This window comes from Aulostomus chinensis, chromosome 1 (genome assembly GCF_037954235.1).
Source record: "Aulostomus chinensis isolate RoL2024-O1b breed Wild chromosome 1, RoL_Achi_v1.0, whole genome shotgun sequence".
NCBI classification, from domain to species: domain Eukaryota; kingdom Metazoa; phylum Chordata; class Actinopteri; order Syngnathiformes; family Aulostomidae; genus Aulostomus; species Aulostomus chinensis.
The window spans coordinates 64,903,692-64,922,444 of record NC_141320.1 but is presented as its reverse complement, the minus strand read 5'-3'; the positions used below and the strand labels follow the sequence as shown (position 1 = coordinate 64,922,444).

General features: G+C 45.1%; 3 protein-coding genes across 3 annotated transcripts; 2 read left to right on the top strand and 1 right to left on the bottom strand.

The window, feature by feature from the left end:
• Positions 1 to 5,969: 5,969 nt before the first annotated feature.
• Positions 5,970 to 10,758, top strand: LOC147272761 (cyclic AMP-responsive element-binding protein 1-like). Its single transcript, XM_086200930.1, has 8 exons — positions 5,970 to 6,126; positions 6,978 to 7,071; positions 7,155 to 7,301; positions 7,509 to 7,609; positions 7,769 to 7,908; positions 7,987 to 8,163; positions 8,242 to 8,395; positions 8,547 to 10,758. Exons 2-8 carry the CDS (start codon positions 6,985 to 6,987, stop codon positions 8,689 to 8,691), a joined length of 951 nt encoding a protein of 316 aa, XP_086057056.1. The 5' UTR covers positions 5,970 to 6,126; positions 6,978 to 6,984; the 3' UTR covers positions 8,692 to 10,758.
• On the bottom strand, positions 9,317 to 11,934 carry mettl21a (methyltransferase 21A, HSPA lysine). Its single transcript, XM_086200931.1, has 3 exons — positions 11,480 to 11,934; positions 11,285 to 11,396; positions 9,317 to 11,203 (listed from the first exon to the last, which is right to left on the bottom strand). Exons 1-3 carry the CDS (start codon positions 11,618 to 11,620, stop codon positions 10,806 to 10,808), a joined length of 651 nt encoding a protein of 216 aa, XP_086057057.1. The 5' UTR covers positions 11,621 to 11,934; the 3' UTR covers positions 9,317 to 10,805.
• A 1,402-nt stretch (positions 11,935 to 13,336) lies between these two features.
• On the top strand, positions 13,337 to 17,826 carry LOC147272759 (cyclin-Y-like protein 1). Its single transcript, XM_086204543.1, has 10 exons — positions 13,337 to 14,183; positions 14,259 to 14,333; positions 14,543 to 14,577; positions 14,918 to 15,018; positions 15,400 to 15,435; positions 16,033 to 16,084; positions 16,161 to 16,280; positions 16,349 to 16,515; positions 16,590 to 16,752; positions 16,829 to 17,826. The coding sequence occupies exons 1-10, from the start codon at positions 14,024 to 14,026 to the stop codon at positions 16,943 to 16,945; spliced, it is 1,026 nt and encodes a 341-aa protein (XP_086060669.1). The 5' UTR covers positions 13,337 to 14,023; the 3' UTR covers positions 16,946 to 17,826.
• The last annotated feature ends 927 nt before the right edge of the window (positions 17,827 to 18,753 follow it).

Here is an 18,753-nt window from a genome sequence, read left to right as displayed (position 1 = left end):
CAAAGCCGGCATCATCCTTACAAGCTGCAGCGGTGACAGCTGCAGAGATCTGACACAATAGATGCTCTATCGGAGGGAGTCGGGGGAGGCAAGGTGAGAGAGACTCTACGGATTAGAGGTAGGCTATCTCGCTCGCCCAGGGTCTTCAGAAATCCAGCAGGCGGCCGAGACCAGTCACCAGCTCGGCCCACGACCCCTCGCTGCCTCTCACTGAGGATCAGCTGAATTTACAACCGCTCTGTTTCTCTAACCCCCACTCCTCCTCTCCATTCCTAGGACCTTGACAGGTCAAAGGTCACCGTATCCTCCCCACCTGCCTAGCACGCTTGCTTCAATGGCCCCGGGGCAGAGTGCTTTTGTGTTCCCACTGGGATGCCAGTAGCCATGGCAACCTTTGAACTCTGCAGCGAGGGATGAGGAAGGTGTTGCGCTTGTGTAGACAGCAGGGTCTTCTCTAGCTCACACACACACACACACACACACACACTCACAAAGTCACACACACATCCAAGCAGCATGTACAGCATGTATTATCATATGCAAGCCAAGGCAAGACGGAGTGATATACACACACTCTTCTGTTTGACAGATGACCTTACGCTCTGTGTCACTGAGCCGCGGTGTCGGGAGTAATAGTGTCCAGACTGACATGTTATGACGGGAAGGAGGACACACACACACACACACACACACACACACACACACACACACACACACACACACAAATGTGTGTTTTTGTCTTTAAATCTGCTTTTAGGTCTCAAACAGAAAAGGGCAGGATGGGAGATTGATTTTTATATGAAAAAAAGAGCTCAAAAGCCAAACAGAAACTGAACAAAAGATTGTAAATAAGTGTTTTGACACTGATGTATGTGAATCTGTTTGATTTCACTTCAAAACCATCTCTTTCTTTTTCTTTTTTTACTATATGAGATCATACAATATGTTTAAACTGTTGAGTTCCCTGAGGTGGAACTCTCAGAGTTTGGACGACGTGTTTTACCCGCAGCAAAATAAGCGAAGGAGCAGTTATCTCTCTCCACAGAAGCCTGATTACTGAAAAGATTCTTCGCTTCTTCACAAGACGCGATGGCTTCAGTCGAAACTCTTTGACAGACTCGTGTGGGAAGAACTCGTCGTCTACCTGTGTGAAGCCAAACTCACCGGATAAAGAAGCACCAGAGACCCGCAGCTTCAAACTCCGGGAGATCAAAGATAGAACTGCAGTGGAAATGAGCGAAACAAGAAAGTGCTTAATGTGAAAAATTGATGCGACCAAACTTTACTGCAATCTGTCAGTTCTTGGATTGTATTTGTATTGTTGTTTGAGTTTGATGTTTGTCGGAAAAAGTATTTCTGGACAGGCATTTGTCCAAAACAAAGTCCTGAGACGCAGCCCGATGGCAGGCTATGAACGAGGAGAGAGGAGTAACACTGTAGTATCTGGAACATAATTAAACTTTTTTTTTTTCTACATTGATGTGCTTTTGATCCATGAACATATTTTCAAGGGAAATTCCCTTTTCAGGCTAACTAGCGTGGCTAACATGAGCCATGTCACAGCTGTGGGGTGAGGGTGAGGGTCAGCTGAAGCTCTGCTCCACTGCTGGCTGCAGACTGGTGGTCAGTGTCCATTCCACTCTTGGGAAAGGCAACAATCAAACATTATCTCTCATCGCTTTGTCTTTGGACATCTTTCAACGTTTTTGCACGTCAAGAAAGCAGCGTAATTGTCCCAGGTTTTGGGGGGAAAGCAGGACCCAAACGCAAGCAGCAGGCAATGGGAGCTCAAACCAAAGTGTTCACTGTCAAAAAAGGAAAGGTAAAACACGGGGGTTCAAAGTTCAACTTGAGAAAAAAATAACAGAGCAGCAACAAAAAAGGCCAGCAGACCAAAGGCCTGGACGAAATCAAAGTCCGAACAAAACCAAGTTCCAAACAAGACTGCAAACACGGAGGAGCAGGGAACACAAAGAGGCGGGTGATCATGACGAAGACTGTGGCTACGGGAACAGCGAGCCGCACGCAGGAAGACAGGACACCAAACTACAAAATAAAACAGGAAATCAAGACAAGGATGGTGACGGTTATGTTGATGGTTTCATCCCATAGACGGCAAACAAGTCAACCAAAGTAGCAAAATGTTGCTTTGCTGTGACTCCAAAGTTCACATACTGATACAAGTGGTTCATCGAGGGCATTTGTTTGTTTTTCTGCCAGCCGCCTGTCAAGTATAACCTTTAAAAGTTAAAGGCAGGCCTGTCAATCATCGCAGGCCCCGCCTCTTACTGTCTCTGGATTTGATGGGATGGCTAATTGAAGTTGTGATATGGTGGAGAATGGCAGCGCAGCTTCAGCCTTATTTTGGACGAAGGAGGTCGGCGCTGATTCCAAACCAGCCAGCCAATCAGCTCAGAGATCACAACGTAGCCACGACCGTATGTTAGCGATAGCATGTACAGTCGAACAGCATGCTAATTTCTTCAACAAACAGGCATTCATGCTTGATCGCTTAGTTGATAAAACTTAAAAATGTTAGCGCTTCGAAGGGCAGCAGATCAGAAACACTGAAAAGACGCCTCATCATGTCAGACCTCCTCAGTATTTATGCTGTTCTTTTTCACTGCCACACATGTTGAGGCACCATGGTGGCAAGGTGGCTTGTTTAGGTGCTCACAAATCACCTCTTTAAACTGAAAACAAAAAACCTGAACGGTGTGTTCTTTTTTTTTTTTTTTTTTATGTTTCCAAAAGTGGGCTGAGAGTAACATTTTCATCTGGAATGATCAAAGTACAATTATAAAAAAAGGCAAAAGACATACACAAGCAAGTATCCGTTACTATGGGAACGGTGGTGTTTTACTAAAATAGACTTGAAACAATCCTACTACGTCTTTTTAAGAGAAGAATAAATGATCAGACGCAAGACTCAAGGGGGAGGGAGAGGAGGGGGGGATATAAAAAAAAACAAAAAAACCCTCGTACCAGGAAAAGCTACGAGGAGCGAGGGAGGACTTGACACCTTGACGGATTGATTGAGATCGCCCAATACACGATGTTGCCCACAGCCTAGATTAGCAGGAGGTCTGGGTCAGCACAATCTCTGGCTGCGTGTTAGATAACTTTCCTGCCTCGCAGCTGCAGCTTGATTCTGCACCTCAGCCGCAACAATATGACACACTGGGTATCTCTGAAACTCACATCTTGAGATTTGAGAACCCGGCTTATGTGTGTGCGTGATATATAGTGAGAGAGAGAGAGAGAGAGAGAGAGAGAGAGAGAGAGAGCCTGTGGGGGCCCAGTAACCATGGCAACCCAAGCCAGGTGCACTGGTTCATATGCGATTCAGGTAATTCAAGCTACAATAAAAAGCATAAGGTCAGTGGTATTCAAATGCAGTTTTCCCCCCTGTATTCATCCGCAGATGCTCTGCGGACGCCGGGCCTCCAATCTGAGCTCCCACAATGCCTTGCTTGAGTGGCAGGTATGATATTTCCACTCACTTTGATTGAGGAGTGCATTTAAAATTTGATGGCAATGTTGACGGACTATATCAGGCATGTTATTAATACCGCCGATCCCGGCGAGCTGAGACAAGTCTGACACCACGGAGTGCTTGTTCCAAAGACTGCCCCCAGGCCCTGATTTGTTTGGGTCAATATTTTTTTTAATACGTGTGAAACGTACACGTGAAGAAAAATAGGGAGTGAAACAAAGAGAGAAACAGGTGAGAGACACAAAAAAAAAAAAGGGTGGGGGGTGGGGCTGTCATAGGGCTGGCTGTCGATGGGGTTTTGGAAGCTTGTGTTAAGCCAAGAGCTTTGACAGCTGGATTTAAGGAGAGAGGAAAGGGCTATGGATTGGAGTCAGGTCCCTACTTCATATTCTTAAGATTAAACTCCTATCCTCCTCCTCCTACACCATTTTGGGTGTCTGTGGCATCATCTCCTCTGCTGTTTTGTGGGTGTTTCACTGGTGATTTACAGCCAGGGTCGTCATCGCTGCAGTGGTAACCTTGCAATCAGAAATTCCGTGCAAGCAGAATGTGAAATTTAATCACCGGGGACGCTGACCACGATGATATACATACAGACAATTTGATGGTTGTGTGATAAAGAAGTTAATAATGCATGGATGTCCTGATTGTGTTTGTGTGCTGTGTTTAATTTCAACAACAAACACACTGGGCTTCAGGTCCTGATAGAAGCTAAAATAATCACGTTTTCACTTATTTTTCTCCATTTTTTTTCCTCGTAAATGCCAGCGAGATTATCTGCAAGCATCTTTTTTTTTTTTTCATTTTATGTCTCAAGCGATGATAAATTGAAATAAATATGCACAACAGGCGTATCATTTAGGAACCCAAATTACACAGACATGTTGCTGAATGTCTACATGTATACAATTTGCAATTATATTTCAGGGTCAGTTGCAATTTAGCTCATTAAATGTAAACCTCGTACTGGGATTCAGGCTAATCGCTGTTTTCCAAGGCTGTTTTCCATCTGGTGGGATTTTTTTTTTTTTTTTAAGAGAAATCTCGTCTAATAAAGACGAAAAAATGATAAGGGAACTGATTTAGAGGCTTTTTTCTTTCATTATTTAAAGCTGATGTTTCGGTTCCTGCAAAGATTCTGCTCGGACAGGTTTTATTGTAAAGGACGGCGGTTAGGTCAGCAGTGGACATGCTTGCACCGTTGGGACAGTCAATCACTCAATAGTTGAAGATAGGTATGTTTGACATCTGTGCGTGTGTACTGAGAGGCTTCTGCAATGACCTCGCACACACAGCTTATGGTCATAAATTGGTCTGAAGTCTCATTTTCCCCGCAGGATTTTGACCAGCTGCCACAGCTTAGAACCCATTTCATTCCAACAGTCTTCGCACATCGAATGACACAGTTAATGAGTACTTTTTATGGCTCCAGTCGATGACCAGGGAGAAGCAAATGTAATGTGAATCATGAGAGCTGTAAATAGTACGCATAATAAGCAATACACAGCTCAAGTCTTCTGGTTTCTCATTATCAGAATCACTCCATTATTTGCAAAGATATATCAAAGTTTAGATGGATCTATTTCACAGTCATATCAGGCTGGGATGAAAGAGACATGATGTGCATCAACAAAATATAACGTGCTGATTTTGACGGGGGCGGGTGGAAATAAAGAAGTATTCTGCTGCCACCGTGTGGACTGAAACAACCACGCAGCCCATCAGAGGGCTCAATATATAAAGACATTTTCTCTTTCCTCCCTTTCTGTGTAATCTGTTCTTACATAATGACATTATTTATATATATATATATATATATATATATATATATATATATATATATATATATATATATATATATATATCTCAGGGGACACATCTGTATCTGTCCCCATGCATCCAGTAAAAATGGTGCAGTTTTAAAACAAAGGTTAATAAATCAGTCTCTTAATCTGTGCTGATCGTACAGTTACTGTTGTAATAATTGTTATAACAACATAGGTAGAGGAGAAAAATTTCACATTAATTTCGCAACTTTCCAGTGAACTGGAATAAGTCTGAATAAATCAAACGAGAATATATTCGTTTGAACTGCGGGGAAATAAATAAGTAGTTCATGTTAATCAGGAAGTAAAACCAGGAGGGGAAATCTATTACATCCGACAGTTTAAGAAGAGCTTTTAATGGCTGCAAATGTGAAAATAAAACAATCTGCAATTCATGTTTTATGAGCTGTTTTATGAGATACTCCAGTTGTTCACATAAATAACTAAATAGGTTAAATCAAATATAATAAATAAACAAACACATGAATAATGAATCAGGATTTTTTTTTTTAAATCAAAGCAAATCAGTTCTCTTACGCTCGCATGTATTTGCCAAGTCTTCCTCGGCTACACTCGTAGGTTTTCGTGCCCTCGGTAACCTTCGTGAGTTTCCGGCCTTCTGCGCGCCCGCTCGTGTCCTGTCGATAGAGCTGATTTTCGCTGTCGTCGTCTCCCTCGTCCTCCTCTCCGTGTTGTTGTTCTCGGTGACGCGACGGAGGTGTAGCCTGACGCGGTCTCTTACGTGTCGGTCTGAATAAAAGTGGAGCTCCGTAGACCCGGGAGTGACGAAGCGAGTCTGTGTTGGTAAGAGGATACGCATCCGATGCTTGCTAAACAGATATATGGCTGCCCAGAGAAGTTATTTGTGGCTAATATCAGCACAAAGCCAACAAAGAGATCATGGCGGCGGTGTTGCAGAGGCTCACAAAATGAGTCAGTCACTGCAAGGCTCGCAACACATCCGAGACATAGGTATTATAATAAGAATAGGCTACAATCTTTTTCTTTCAATGATATTGCCGTAAATAAGTTATAGAAGCAGCTAGCCGCGCACAGGTTAGCTATGCTGTGTTAAATTAAAATAGAGCCAATAAAGTGGTCAGTGAAAGTGGGGTGTCCTACTTGCAAAGAAAACTGGCATACAAATGCATGCAGACATTTCCCTCCGTAAATGCTCACAGCCAGCTAGCTCACCTCAGCTAACGGAGCAGCGTTATATCAAGCTATACCACAATTATAATTAAAAAAACAGCCCCAAGCTACAGCATTAATGATGACAGGAAAAGGAAGTTTAAACAGAACCATTATAAATCTCTTTATTGCTAACATTCATGTCTATTAGCTTGTTAGCATGCTAACCGGAGCATTGATATCTTATGTCATTCTGGCTAGCTACGTGCTAACTATTAAATGGTAATACAGCTCCTGCGAATTAGCACTTAGCTCGCAGAGGGCAGTGGAATATTTGGCATATTTATGGTGGAATGTAAATCTTGAATAAGTTATATGCTAACATGTTCAGCTAAGCCACACCCTCCTTCCCGGTATCAACACACAGGAATGACAGGCACAGCATCTGTGCTGGACCTGCCGTGCACCTTACATCAATGTGTACTGGAAGGGGTCGTGCAGATATTTATGAGAGTTATTTTCAGGTTTTAAATGACCATGGAGGCTTGTGCAGACACACAGCAAAGTGGTGAAACAGCTGTCTCCGAGTCTGAGGCCCAGCAGATCACCCTGGCCCAGGTAGAGCACATTAACCCCAAAGTATTAACTAAACTCTGGAAGTTTGTAAGTTTCCAAACAGATAGTGAATGTCATGGTTGCAGGCATCCATAGCAGCTGGCCAGGTGACCTCCAGCAGTCCCACAGTCGCCCTGGTGCAGTTACCGAACGGCCAGACAGTCCAAGTGCACGGTGTGATCCAAGCAGCCCAGCCCTCTGTCATCCAGTCACCACAAGTCCAGGCAGTACAGGTGTGGCCTGTCTTGTCTAAAGCTGCACGTTACTCATTCTGACACTGTGTCAATACTATTTTTGCAAGTAATTCTGGGGTAATTTTTCCCTAACTTGAATTATTTCTTACGTTTCATTCAAAAAAGAAAAGCCTCAACAAGTATTAGATATCACCTTTGGACACACATGAGCGCTAAAATTGCTAACTTAGATTTGCACACTTGTAGATTTCGACTGTTGCCGAGAGCGAGGACTCTCAAGAGTCAGTAGACAGCGTCACAGATTCTCAGAAGAGAAGAGAGATCCTGTCCAGACGACCTTCTTACAGGTCTGTCAGACGTCTTGTCAGTTCACACATTTATTCTGTGCCGTCTTTGCTCTTGAACCCTTGGATGTTTTTATTGGTTTACTCATTCGAGCTTGTCTTACTTGACTCAGAGCACAGTCAGAGAAAGGATGCGCCTAATTATCTTGAACATCTCCGCAGGAAAATCCTAAATGACTTATCGTCGGATGCTCCGGCAGTTCCCCGTATAGAAGAAGAGAAGTCAGAGGACGACTCGGCTCCGGCCATCACCACAGTCACCATGCCCACTCCCATCTATCAGACCAGCAGCGGCCAGTACAGTGAGTACTTTGGATGTTGTAATCCAGATTAAACGGGAAACGTCTCCAGATACGTGCAGCAACCCTTTCCTTCTGCAGTCGCCATCACCCAGGGAGGGGCCATCCAGCTGGCCAACAACGGCACAGATGGAGTTCAGGGCCTGCAGACGTTGACGATGGCGAACGCTGCTGCGGCCCAGCCCACCATCCTGCAGTATGCCCAGACCAGCGACGGCCAGCAGATCCTGGTGCCTAGCAACCAGGTGGTGGTACAAGGTAGGAAGAGTCCAGTAATACACACATGACCGGCGAGCGCTTTGTAGCCGTGACTAACGTGAGAGCTCTTCAATCCAGCGGCTTCCGGAGACGTCCAGGCCTATCAGATCCGAACAGCACCAACCAGCGCCATCACTCCCGGGGTAGTCATGGCGACCTCGCCTGCAATGGGGACGGGGACGGGAACAGAGGAAGTTACACGTAAAAGGGAGGTGCGCCTTATGAAAAACAGGTAAATGATGGAGGCTGTTGTGTCTGATAGAGCTGTTGATGATGAATCTTTGGCATCCCAGCGACGTGCGATTCCATCTGGGAGGTGCAGGCAGGCTGGTAGGCGTTGGACTGGAACCAGACGCACTGACCTGTGTTTTTGTGTCACAAAGGGAGGCCGCCCGAGAGTGTCGCAGGAAGAAGAAAGAGTACGTCAAGTGTTTGGAGAACCGCGTGGCAGTGCTGGAGAACCAGAACAAGACCCTCATTGAGGAACTCAAAGCCCTCAAAGACTTGTACTGCCACAAATCTGAGTAGAAACGCCAGCGAAGGCCTGCGGTGGGGGGGCCTCCACACCCCCCTCAGTCCCCATGTACAGAGACTCGGCATAGAGCCATGCATCCGGAGCTCCCTTTTCTACTCTTGCTTTCTTTTTAAAAAAAAAAAAAAAAAACTGCTGAAAATCTATTAAAATGACACATCAGTAAAAGAAGAACATCCCCTCTTCATCGATTTGCAGTTCTTATGGTGTCCCACCGAAAGCTGGTGGTGGCGTGGAGGATTTACTCAACCATACAGGGTCGGCGTGGCGGAGCAGAGGCTGCTCTCGCCGCCAAGGGGAAGCATTCCAGTCACTGGTGCCTGGACGGACATCACCAGCAGAGGGAACTGCTCCACCGCCTCTAACCACCGGACTTCTTACAGTTTCACCTCCTCACGGGTCATCCTGGAGCGGGGCCACCCTCTTGTGCATCGTAACTGCGCTATTGCATTAACACGTTACTTAATAACGCTTAGATGGGCTGTCATGGACGTTTATCTCAGAGCTGTGTTTTGGTTTATCATGTATTCAATTTTCTGCTCGCCATTGACCCTTTTTTTTAACGTTTTAAATTTGCCTTGAACAAAAAAAACTAACTGTAACGTTGGATTGTAAAATGGTTTCTATGTTTAATGCAGCTTTAAAATATAGTGACAAGACTGTTGAGCAATTTGGACACCAAAATCAAAAAAACAAACAAAAAAACACCCTTTTTTTTGTAGCGTTTTTGTTTTTAACTTTGCATGGTTTCAGATTTTTGTCGTCTTCGCCACAACACGTCCGTCTCAAGAGACGAGCGCTGGATTTCGGTCCATCCCGAAATTCTAATCTGAAGCCTCAAAAGGTCGAACCTGCCATTGATTCCGAATCTCTGGAATCGCAGGTTAAATATCCTGTTCTCTTGAGGGGAAGCTTGCGATCTCACGATGAGCTGCGCTGATCTCGTTATCATGCAGCAAAGAAGCTCTTCCCCGTGTGAACTAGTTACGTCGGGATAATTAACCCACCGCCAGTTTTCTCAACAGAAAGTTCGTTTGTGATCACGGGATGTGAGCTCATCACAGCGTAAAGCTGATCGTTAAACGATCAGGAGAAAACTGCATACAGAATCATTGCAAGTACGACCTTTCCTGACTTCTGAACGTTTCACAAGGTTTTTTTTTCAAAGTCATTTTATGAGAAGCACAGCTCAGAATATTTGCTGCCATAAATGTGAAATGACGAAAGTAAAGCGGAGAAAACGTAGCTGTTGTCAGGCACCACAGTGATGAAATGAAGCGGTTAAACGAGCAGCTGTGCAACAAATGCTGTTTAAAATTGTTTTTGTAATGTGGATTTTAATCAAATCTGTCCAGTTTTTTAAGTCCTCAAGGACTGAAATAATTTCCCAGATTCTTTTAAAAATAAAGACCAAAAACGTAATGCGCCCTATTTGTTATGCAGTGAAAGGAATCTTTCTAAACATGATTTGGAGACACGTGGGAACATCGGACCTCGTTCACGAAATGCTCTTACGCGCGTTCTTCAGCCCCCATTGGACAAAGTCTTTGCCAGCCTGGGCGAGCTCCAATCACGCCATCAGCATATACGTCCTGCCTGGGAGACTAAATTGAGGGCTAAAATGTTCAAAGAACAAATTTGTGCACGTTTCCTGAGTGACGCTGAATATCGCCACCACTTGGTCTCCAAATTCTGTTTCCTGTTTACGTAACTGCAGAGTGGCACTTTTCCTTGCAAAAACAATCCCGCTGCATTTCTAGCAATGTAACCTGAAAGTCTCACGTGGCAGTAAAGTGACCACGAGTCATGTCTGGGGGGCATTCAATTTCACGTGGCACCCCCTTTAAATACATGAACAAAGTGGATATTTTCGTAATGGAATGCCATATTGTATTCTTTAGGTATTATGTAGAGTCCTTAACATTGTATGCTTCTGTTTTTTTATGTTGCTTTTCATGAATTTTCTATTCACAGTTTCAGCACCGACTTGTATCATACAGCACATTATGTTAGAGCTATTACATTTTTGGCAGCTGTTAATAAATGTCTTTCTGGTCATCTTTGATTTGGAAAACTTTTATTTGGAAAACTTTTATTTGATCATCGGCCATCATAAATCCCTCCTCAGTGGTCGTTTCCAGGCTTTATAAACGTGGATGTCCCGTTCTTTGTCATAGTAAACCTCTTCCACCGTGAATCGCTGCTTCATCATGCCTAAGAACTTGTTATCCCTCTCATATCGGATCTTGCACGCCAGGAGAACCAATGTGGTGTCCGAGCTCAAGTGCTCCAGTGTCTGCAGCAGCGCCACAAAGGTGTCCTCCATGTAAATGATGTCAGCTCCAAGCACCAGGTCAAACCCCCCAGCTGGGTAACGATCAAGACCTTCACCCCAGCTCAGCTCGGACACCACCGCTGATTCCTGGAGGTGTGTGGGCAGGTTTGCCCGCACGTTAGTGGAGAGGAAGTCCAAGGCTGGCTGTCTGTCGGTGATGGTCACTCTGGCACCTGGAGAGTGAACCTTTCATTAAATCTCAGGTCACCCTCAACAGGCCCCTCAAGAGACATTCCCAGTTCTCACAGACTCACCCAGCAGGGCAGCAACGATGCCCACCAGTCCAGTTCCAGCTCCCAGTTCAATCGTCACCTTCCCCTTTAACTCCACCTGCCCCAGCTCCAGGTACATGCACATGACAACAGCCTGGAAAACACATTGAAGACAAATCAGCAACAGCTGAGAATAGAAATGCATAAATAGGACGACCCAGGAGGGACGTCACTCACCGCATCCCAGACAACCGCTGCTACTCCGAGCTTTTTCCAGTCCTGAGCAAGACGCAGGTCATGTTTAGCAAAATTAAACTGCGCTGATGATTTCTGAAGTTTAGACAATGCTGGTAACTCTACATATGGAACGAGAGCCATTCTTAAAATGCTTAAAATCGCTTTGTTTGTGTTGGTCCAGCTTCTTCTTCTTCTGCTGCTGTTTCTTTTTCTTCTTCTTCTTTTTCTCTTGAGTAACTGCGGTAGCTAGCGTCGTAAGTGTATGATTGCTGCCACCTCCTGGAGATATTTATACTCGCGTCTGCAATACTTCATTAATCTACCGCAGGATTCATGTTTTTGTCTCAATATCGACCTAATTTTGTGCCACAGTAGCTTCGAACTTGCTATTTCGTTGGTTTATTCACGTAAACGTTGTAATGTGTGAGGAATTGGACACGTCGGGGAATTGGAGGGGTTTCCAGTTCCCTCTTAATGTAGAAGCGACAGATTTTAGCCAATCAGATAACAGCTTGTTATGAAGTGACCAATAACAATGTCAACTGTCGCGGTGGGCGTGTCTTGGAGGGTTTTCTCAACGGCCGTCTAGGGGGCGGACCCACATGAAGCCCACATGTGTATCGGTCAGGTTTCCCCTTCGTGAGATTTACTTTTCAAAATAAAAATCAGAAGCTCCTGTTGCTGAATCTTAAAATATGCGCTGAAATGGTTCAAAAAGGTTAATTTCAATCATTTCCATAGCTTAGAAATTATTTCCACGTCATTATTTTTTGATCTTACAATTTTCATACAATGTTACTCTTGCATAAAATGCGTTCCTCGCTAAAGTTTTGTGATATTCCACATCATCTGTGTGCAGTTCTGTTTTTCACTCTGGTCATCAACAGGATGACCATAATAAATTAGTGGGGCTTTTATTTTGACGATTTTCACGATAGTTTAGGAAAAGGGGGTACTGTGACTTACTAACTATCCTATAATATGACATTTTTACTTGCTTTTTGAGCATTTAATTCCTTATTAGAATTATCCACAAATATATATATTTTATAAAATGTCCCTCCCCCTGTTGGAAGGTGGTTCTGTGTCATTCTGTCACTCGGGTTCTCTCCCAGAGGCCTGGGAGCTTGTGGGTTCCATGCAGTATCTTAGCTGTTCCGAGGACTGCGCTCTTCTGGACTGAGGTTTCAGGTGTTGGTCCTGGAATCTGCTGGAGCCACTCTCCCAGTTTGGGGGTCACCGCCCCCCACCACTACTACCACTGGGACCACGTCAGCCATGATCAGTCATTCGAAAGCAGTCCTGCCCCTTGTCAGCGCACATGAATATCAGCTGGTTCAGTTCCAAATGAAGGCCTAGAAAAAGGTGTCTCATCGCCAAGGTGACACACAAGAAACATCTCACGATGGGTAAAAGCAAAGAGCTCTCAAGTCCTTCGCAGCCTCATTGTTGCAAAACACACTGATGGCGTTGGTTCCAGAAGGATGTCCGAACTACCAAGTGTTCCATGTAATTACACGCAACTTCATTTATGGACAGCTAAGGTTTGATGTCTTTGCATGCGTGGGTTGTTACTGACATCTGGTGAAACTTTCATGTCAGGAGCACCTTTAGAAATATATATGTAATTTTTTTTTACACGTTTGAAATAAGTGAAATGAACAATTGCATTATTATAAAAGCGGTTGGATTTAATATTTTATTCAAAGGAAGCACCATTTTTATTTTTATATTCTGTGTGGGGTTTTTTTTGTTGTTGTTGCTAAAAATAATTTAAAAATATGATAAAGCATGATTTAACCATGATTTAACGACACTCTTGCAGTTTTACTTTGAAACTCACCAGCCGGAAGTCGTCGCTGCCTTTGACAGCCGAGAAGTCTCCTGTTAATGCGACGAGATGAAGGCTAATGTTGGCTATCTCCTCAAAATCCGAACCCTGCCTCCTTCACGCTTTCTCGGCCATCTCTAAATAATTTAATTCTTCGAATTTATTGAAAAAAAATTACTCAGGCTGAGATTATCTAACTCGAGAGAGCCGCGGTGGAAATGGAGCGAGCCACGCTACTGAGGAAGCCAGGAATGGATTGAGGTGCGGAAGCTAGCGGGAAGTTAGCTGGCCGGCTAGCCATGGAGGGAGACGGGGACGCTCGTGACTCTGTGTTGTTAACCTCTTACGTGTTAAAACTGACAGGTTATTAAATGATAATCGCGCTGAAATATTCCGTCCTGCCATAATTAAACTGCGACAGTTCCCTACTGCGCACACGCCCCGGATATGTCAGCTGTCCTGCACGTACCGCAGTTACTTCCATCCCCGTTCTCCTCTGACGCGGTGTGTTTTGAATTTGCAGCCACGCACACACACGATTAACTTGGGCTTCATTCTAAGAGCGGTTCGGTTGCCCCTGGAGTGTCAGAAATGTTCAAGTCTGCTCCACTTCGGCACTAGAAACATTTAAAAAATCAATCAATAAAAGCTGCAGTTGTCACTTGTATGGGAGAGCGAGCTGGCCGCCGTAGCGGGACTGTTGTAGGTCAACCATGGGAGGCTCGGTGTCATGCTGCATCTCCCCCGGGGAGAGCCCTAAGATCCGCCGGAGAGAGGTGGAGCTGGAGGAGTGTCCCATCACCACCAACGAGGACGTGAGTGAGGACACGGGGACCTACCTGCAGCACATCAGTGACAGGGAGCTCCCGGATGGTGAGCCAGCACCAGCTTCTCCTGTCCTCTTGTTGTTGCTTTAGCCGTGTTAATGATGGTCCTTGTATGTTCCAGAGCTGGCCCAGGAAGCCAACCCTTCAGACCACCCCAGAGCCAGCACCCTCTTTCTCAACAAGTCCCAGACTGACGGTCAGCGCCTCTCTGTCACAACCACATCAGTTGTTCAAATTATAGTGGATAAATCAGGTCATAATTCAAATTAAAGGTCCAAAAATGACAGATATTATATTTTATTACACAAACTGGTAACTAACTGTTTTCATAGTGAAGAGTTTATGGTCGTTTTTTAATTTTTGTGAATCTCCTGCTGATCGATGTTTTTCATCTTCCCATTTTAGTGCGTGAGAAAAGGAAAAGCTACTACTTGAATCATGTAAGTACGATGCAGTTTTTGTAGTTTTATTTTGACGAAAGGAAACGTTAACCATGTTGAATCGTCGGATGAGCTGCTGTCGTTGACCGAGCTGTGATAACAGCACCTTTTCACAAACTCATGGAACAAAAAAACAAAACAATTTCGCTACATTAAACTGCTCTGCTTCAAAATGTTGTGATTTTTTTGCCTGGTGCTGCTCTCATCCACCAAGTTTGCTGAAATTTATGAGAGAACAAAGACATTGAATTATATTTGGAAAAAGTGAAGCTGCAGTTGCCATTTATCACCACAGGTGGCGCAAGAGAGAATGAATGTGATATTTTAACTCCCCCCACAGATGTCTCCAGGCCCTCTGACCAAAAAGTACAGCTCCTGCTCCACGATATTCATCGACGACAGCACCGTCAGCCAGCCCAACCTCAAGAGCACAATCAAATGGTAGGTGACTCCCGTTTGAACGACTGGCGTGCAGCGAGCGCTCGTGTGACCTGGACGCTGCTCTCAAAATACAATTGGACTCAAATTATGTGAGCAACAGCTGTGTTCTTCATGTGCGTCTGAACGCTAACACAGCCGAGCCCCTCTCATCAGGAGCTAGCGAACCTGCCCCGTCTGTCGAGTGCAAGCGCTCCGTGATCATGTTCAGGATTTCATTTTGGAAGGCTACGTGCCAACGTGCTAGCAGAAATGAAAGATGTCGCCTTGACTTCAGCGTCATATTTAAAGGGAACGTGCATGTCCAAAACATATTTGGAGGTGGGAACCGCATGAACGATGACACCATTGGCTCACTGTCCGTCTGATTCCTCTCTGTTCCAGCGTCGCTTTGGCCATATACTATCACATAAAGAACAGGTAGGTGGGTTTGACTTCTTCTGACTGCCGTAGCCTGTTTTGCTGTTTAGCGAGGGAGCTAATGAGTTAAACATTCATGTTGGATCATCAGGCAGTTAGATAGTTCAAAGAACAGCAGTGTTTTGGGAAACGCGCTTCTTGTTGGTCCTCACCAGAGCCAGAAAAAGAGGGAGACGCCCTTCTCTCCTTAGCATCGACGCATGAAAGCAATAAATCTGATTTCTAGACAGTAGCACGCTGCTTCACAGTCGATGTACAGAGAGAACAGTAACATGCACAAACGGCAACCCGCCAAGATATACCAGGGAGCTAACTAGCGGTTAGCCAAACTCAAGCCCCTGAATCTGGAGCGGAGGGGCAATAAAAGTGTTCCCCCCCCCAAAAAAGCTGTTAGTTTAGGAAAGACGTGAATTGATGGTGCAACTTTTTCATCAGGGTTTATAAGAAACAAGCTTTTGTTTTACCTGATCAACGGCATCATAGATGTGATGTAGTTTCTAAGGCAGGAGTTGGTCAAGCAGTCCTCACACAGCTAGCGGATGTTCTGCGTTTGTAATGCTGAGTTCACCTGAAGTCACTGATGCGTGTGTCCTGCAGAGACTCCAACCGCTCGCTGGATATATTCGATGAGAAGAAGCATCCTCTATCGGTGAGTTGATGACAGTTCCACTCCTCCCGCTGTTGATTCCCTTGACTGACTGACTGACGGTGACTTTCTTCGACAGCGAGAGAAGGTTCCAGACGACTACTCGGTGGTGGACCCGGAACACAAGCTCATCTACCGCTTCATACGGACGCTCTTCAGCTCAGCGCAGCTCACCGCCGAGTGCGCCATCGTTACGCTGGTGAGCTCTCAGCTCTCTGCTCCCTCAGAGCCGTTTAGCTCTGTTACTGTGAGCAAATGTTGTTTTAGGTGTACTTGGAAAGGCTGCTGACGTATGCAGAGATGGACATCTGTCCCTGTAACTGGAAGCGTATTGTGCTGGGCGCCATCCTGCTGGCCTCAAAGGTTTGGGACGACCAGGCAGTGTGGAACGTGGACTACTGCCAGATTCTTAAAGACATCACCGTTGAGGACATGTGAGTTTTCTCCTTGCGTGTGATTTTCGCCTGATAATCCAGTTTGTTTCATCATAAAAGTCTGAACTCTGCAGGAATGAGATGGAGCGACACTTCCTGGAGCTGCTCCAGTTTAACATCAACGTCCCCGCCAGTGTTTACGCCAAGTACTACTTTGACCTGCGCTCGCTGGCCGACGACAACAACCTCAGTTTCCCCCTGGAGCCGCTCAGCAACAAGCGGGCCCAAAAACTGGAGGTGAGAAGACGCGGTGGTGTGTTTTAACCGCTGGGGAAGGTGAGGTGGGTCTTAATGGTTGTCGTATCATCTCCAGGCCATCTCCAGGCTGTGTGAGGACAAGTACAAGGACCTGAGCAAATCAGCAATGAGGAGGTCGGTCAGCGCCGACAACCTGGTCGGCATCAAGACCTCCCAGGCTGTGTTGTCTTGAGTCTGCCGCAGCCGCCTGGGAGCAATGATGAGAAACGGTTCCAAAGTAGATGTTAACTTTTACGGAAGTACAACCATGTTTACCACATGTTCAATATCTCTGAAATCTTACGAATCCAGGTGTTCAGCCTCTCAAGCATGGTCATTTCTGAAATATTTGGCACATTCTGTCATCAGCATGGAGGAAACCACACAAACTGAGGACCTCATCTTTTTTTTTTTTTTTTTCTTTCATTTTTGTTACATCACTGGTATTTTGGGGAGTCTTATCGCTCTGGCTTCCAGCTGTAACCTCTCTGGTCATGACAAACTGGCGGGAACTACCCTGTGGTGTAGTTCTGCACTTGGACAAAGAGTAGACTTTGTTTTGCTTACTATGTAGGCTCTTATAGCTGTGAAATGTATGACTTTATTTAATTCAAATAAACTTCAGTCGCTGTTTAAAGGTGAGGCTGCGTAGGTGGGAAAACGTCTCCTGGTGCTTTTTGTGGAAGGACGCGTGGAAGTGTCACTGCATGAAACTAAAATCAGAGATCTTCCTCCGTTAGAGGAGCTAGAAACGCTTCTGGTCAAGTGCATTAATGCTCGACTCATGTATAGAAGCACGTTTCTGCCTGTGAAAGGGGAGAATAAAAATATGTATCGTAATTTTGAGATACACGCTTAAAAATTCAAGATAAAAGATTAAAAACTATGGAATAAAGTCGTGAGAGCAGTTGTAATGATGAAAACTTTCAAGCCGAAGTGAAATTTGTGACATAAAGCTGTCAGCAGATAGAAGTGCAAGTTATATTGTGAAATAAAACGGTGGTGTTATGTAAAACATTTACGATTTTGAAAAGCCAAGATTTGTGAGCGATGCCAGTTTGGAGGTAAAAAGTTGAGATTCTGAGGTGAAAACTTATAAGCTATAAATTCAATGATGAGAAGTCATTCATGGATAAAAGTTGTCATTTCAACTTTTTTGACTGAGTATTTCAAACACCAGTGCACTCGTTCAGATTGTTGCATCACGACTGATATGAATCCCGGAGCAGGACGAGCTCTCACCTGGTCGCTAACGGGAGGAGAGGCTGCGGTAACCATGGAGTTGTGCTGTTGTTTTTGTGTGCTTGGTTACTTTGCTGCTCATGAACATTTCTTTTCCCTCTACCTTCATTCAGATGAAGCAGAAAATACGTCCTTTCATATCCCTGTGCTTTCTGCTCAAACGTACGCGTCAGGGGAAGAGTTTCCCTCCCTCGAAAAACTGCCTCCACTTCCTGCTGTGTCTCCATCTCCAGTCCAACCAGCATGACCACCAGCAACGATCAACCAGTCCAGTCACGCTGCCTCGACTGGGACTTTTCCTTTTCCTTCTCACATCAAACTTGTTTCTTGTCTACTCTTTTTTTTTTTTGTGTGTGTGTCTTTTTTGACAGCTTCTGGATTTCTTTATTTCCTGATGCTGAGGTACAGGCAGCATCTATGTCAACACAACCCCTCCTGCTGGTTGTTTTGGGGATGGCTTTTATCATGGCGGTGGCGATGTTCTCCTCTCTGGCGAGCCAGCAGGCGCAGGTGTCCACTTGGCACACTTCTGTATCACGAGGTGTTTGTTTTCTTGACGAGCCAGAAGACGTTGACTCTTAACGGCCACAGAGAGCGACATATTCATTTGCCACATCATCCACGTTCTCGGGCTGGTCGATGCGTGCAACGCTCACTCCAGTATGGGACTGGTGTTGCTGGTCAGTGCGGCCTTCAGCATTCATGGGGGCTTCCCTCTTCAGCAAGATTCAGTTTGGTTCTCCGCTGCGTAACAAGCTC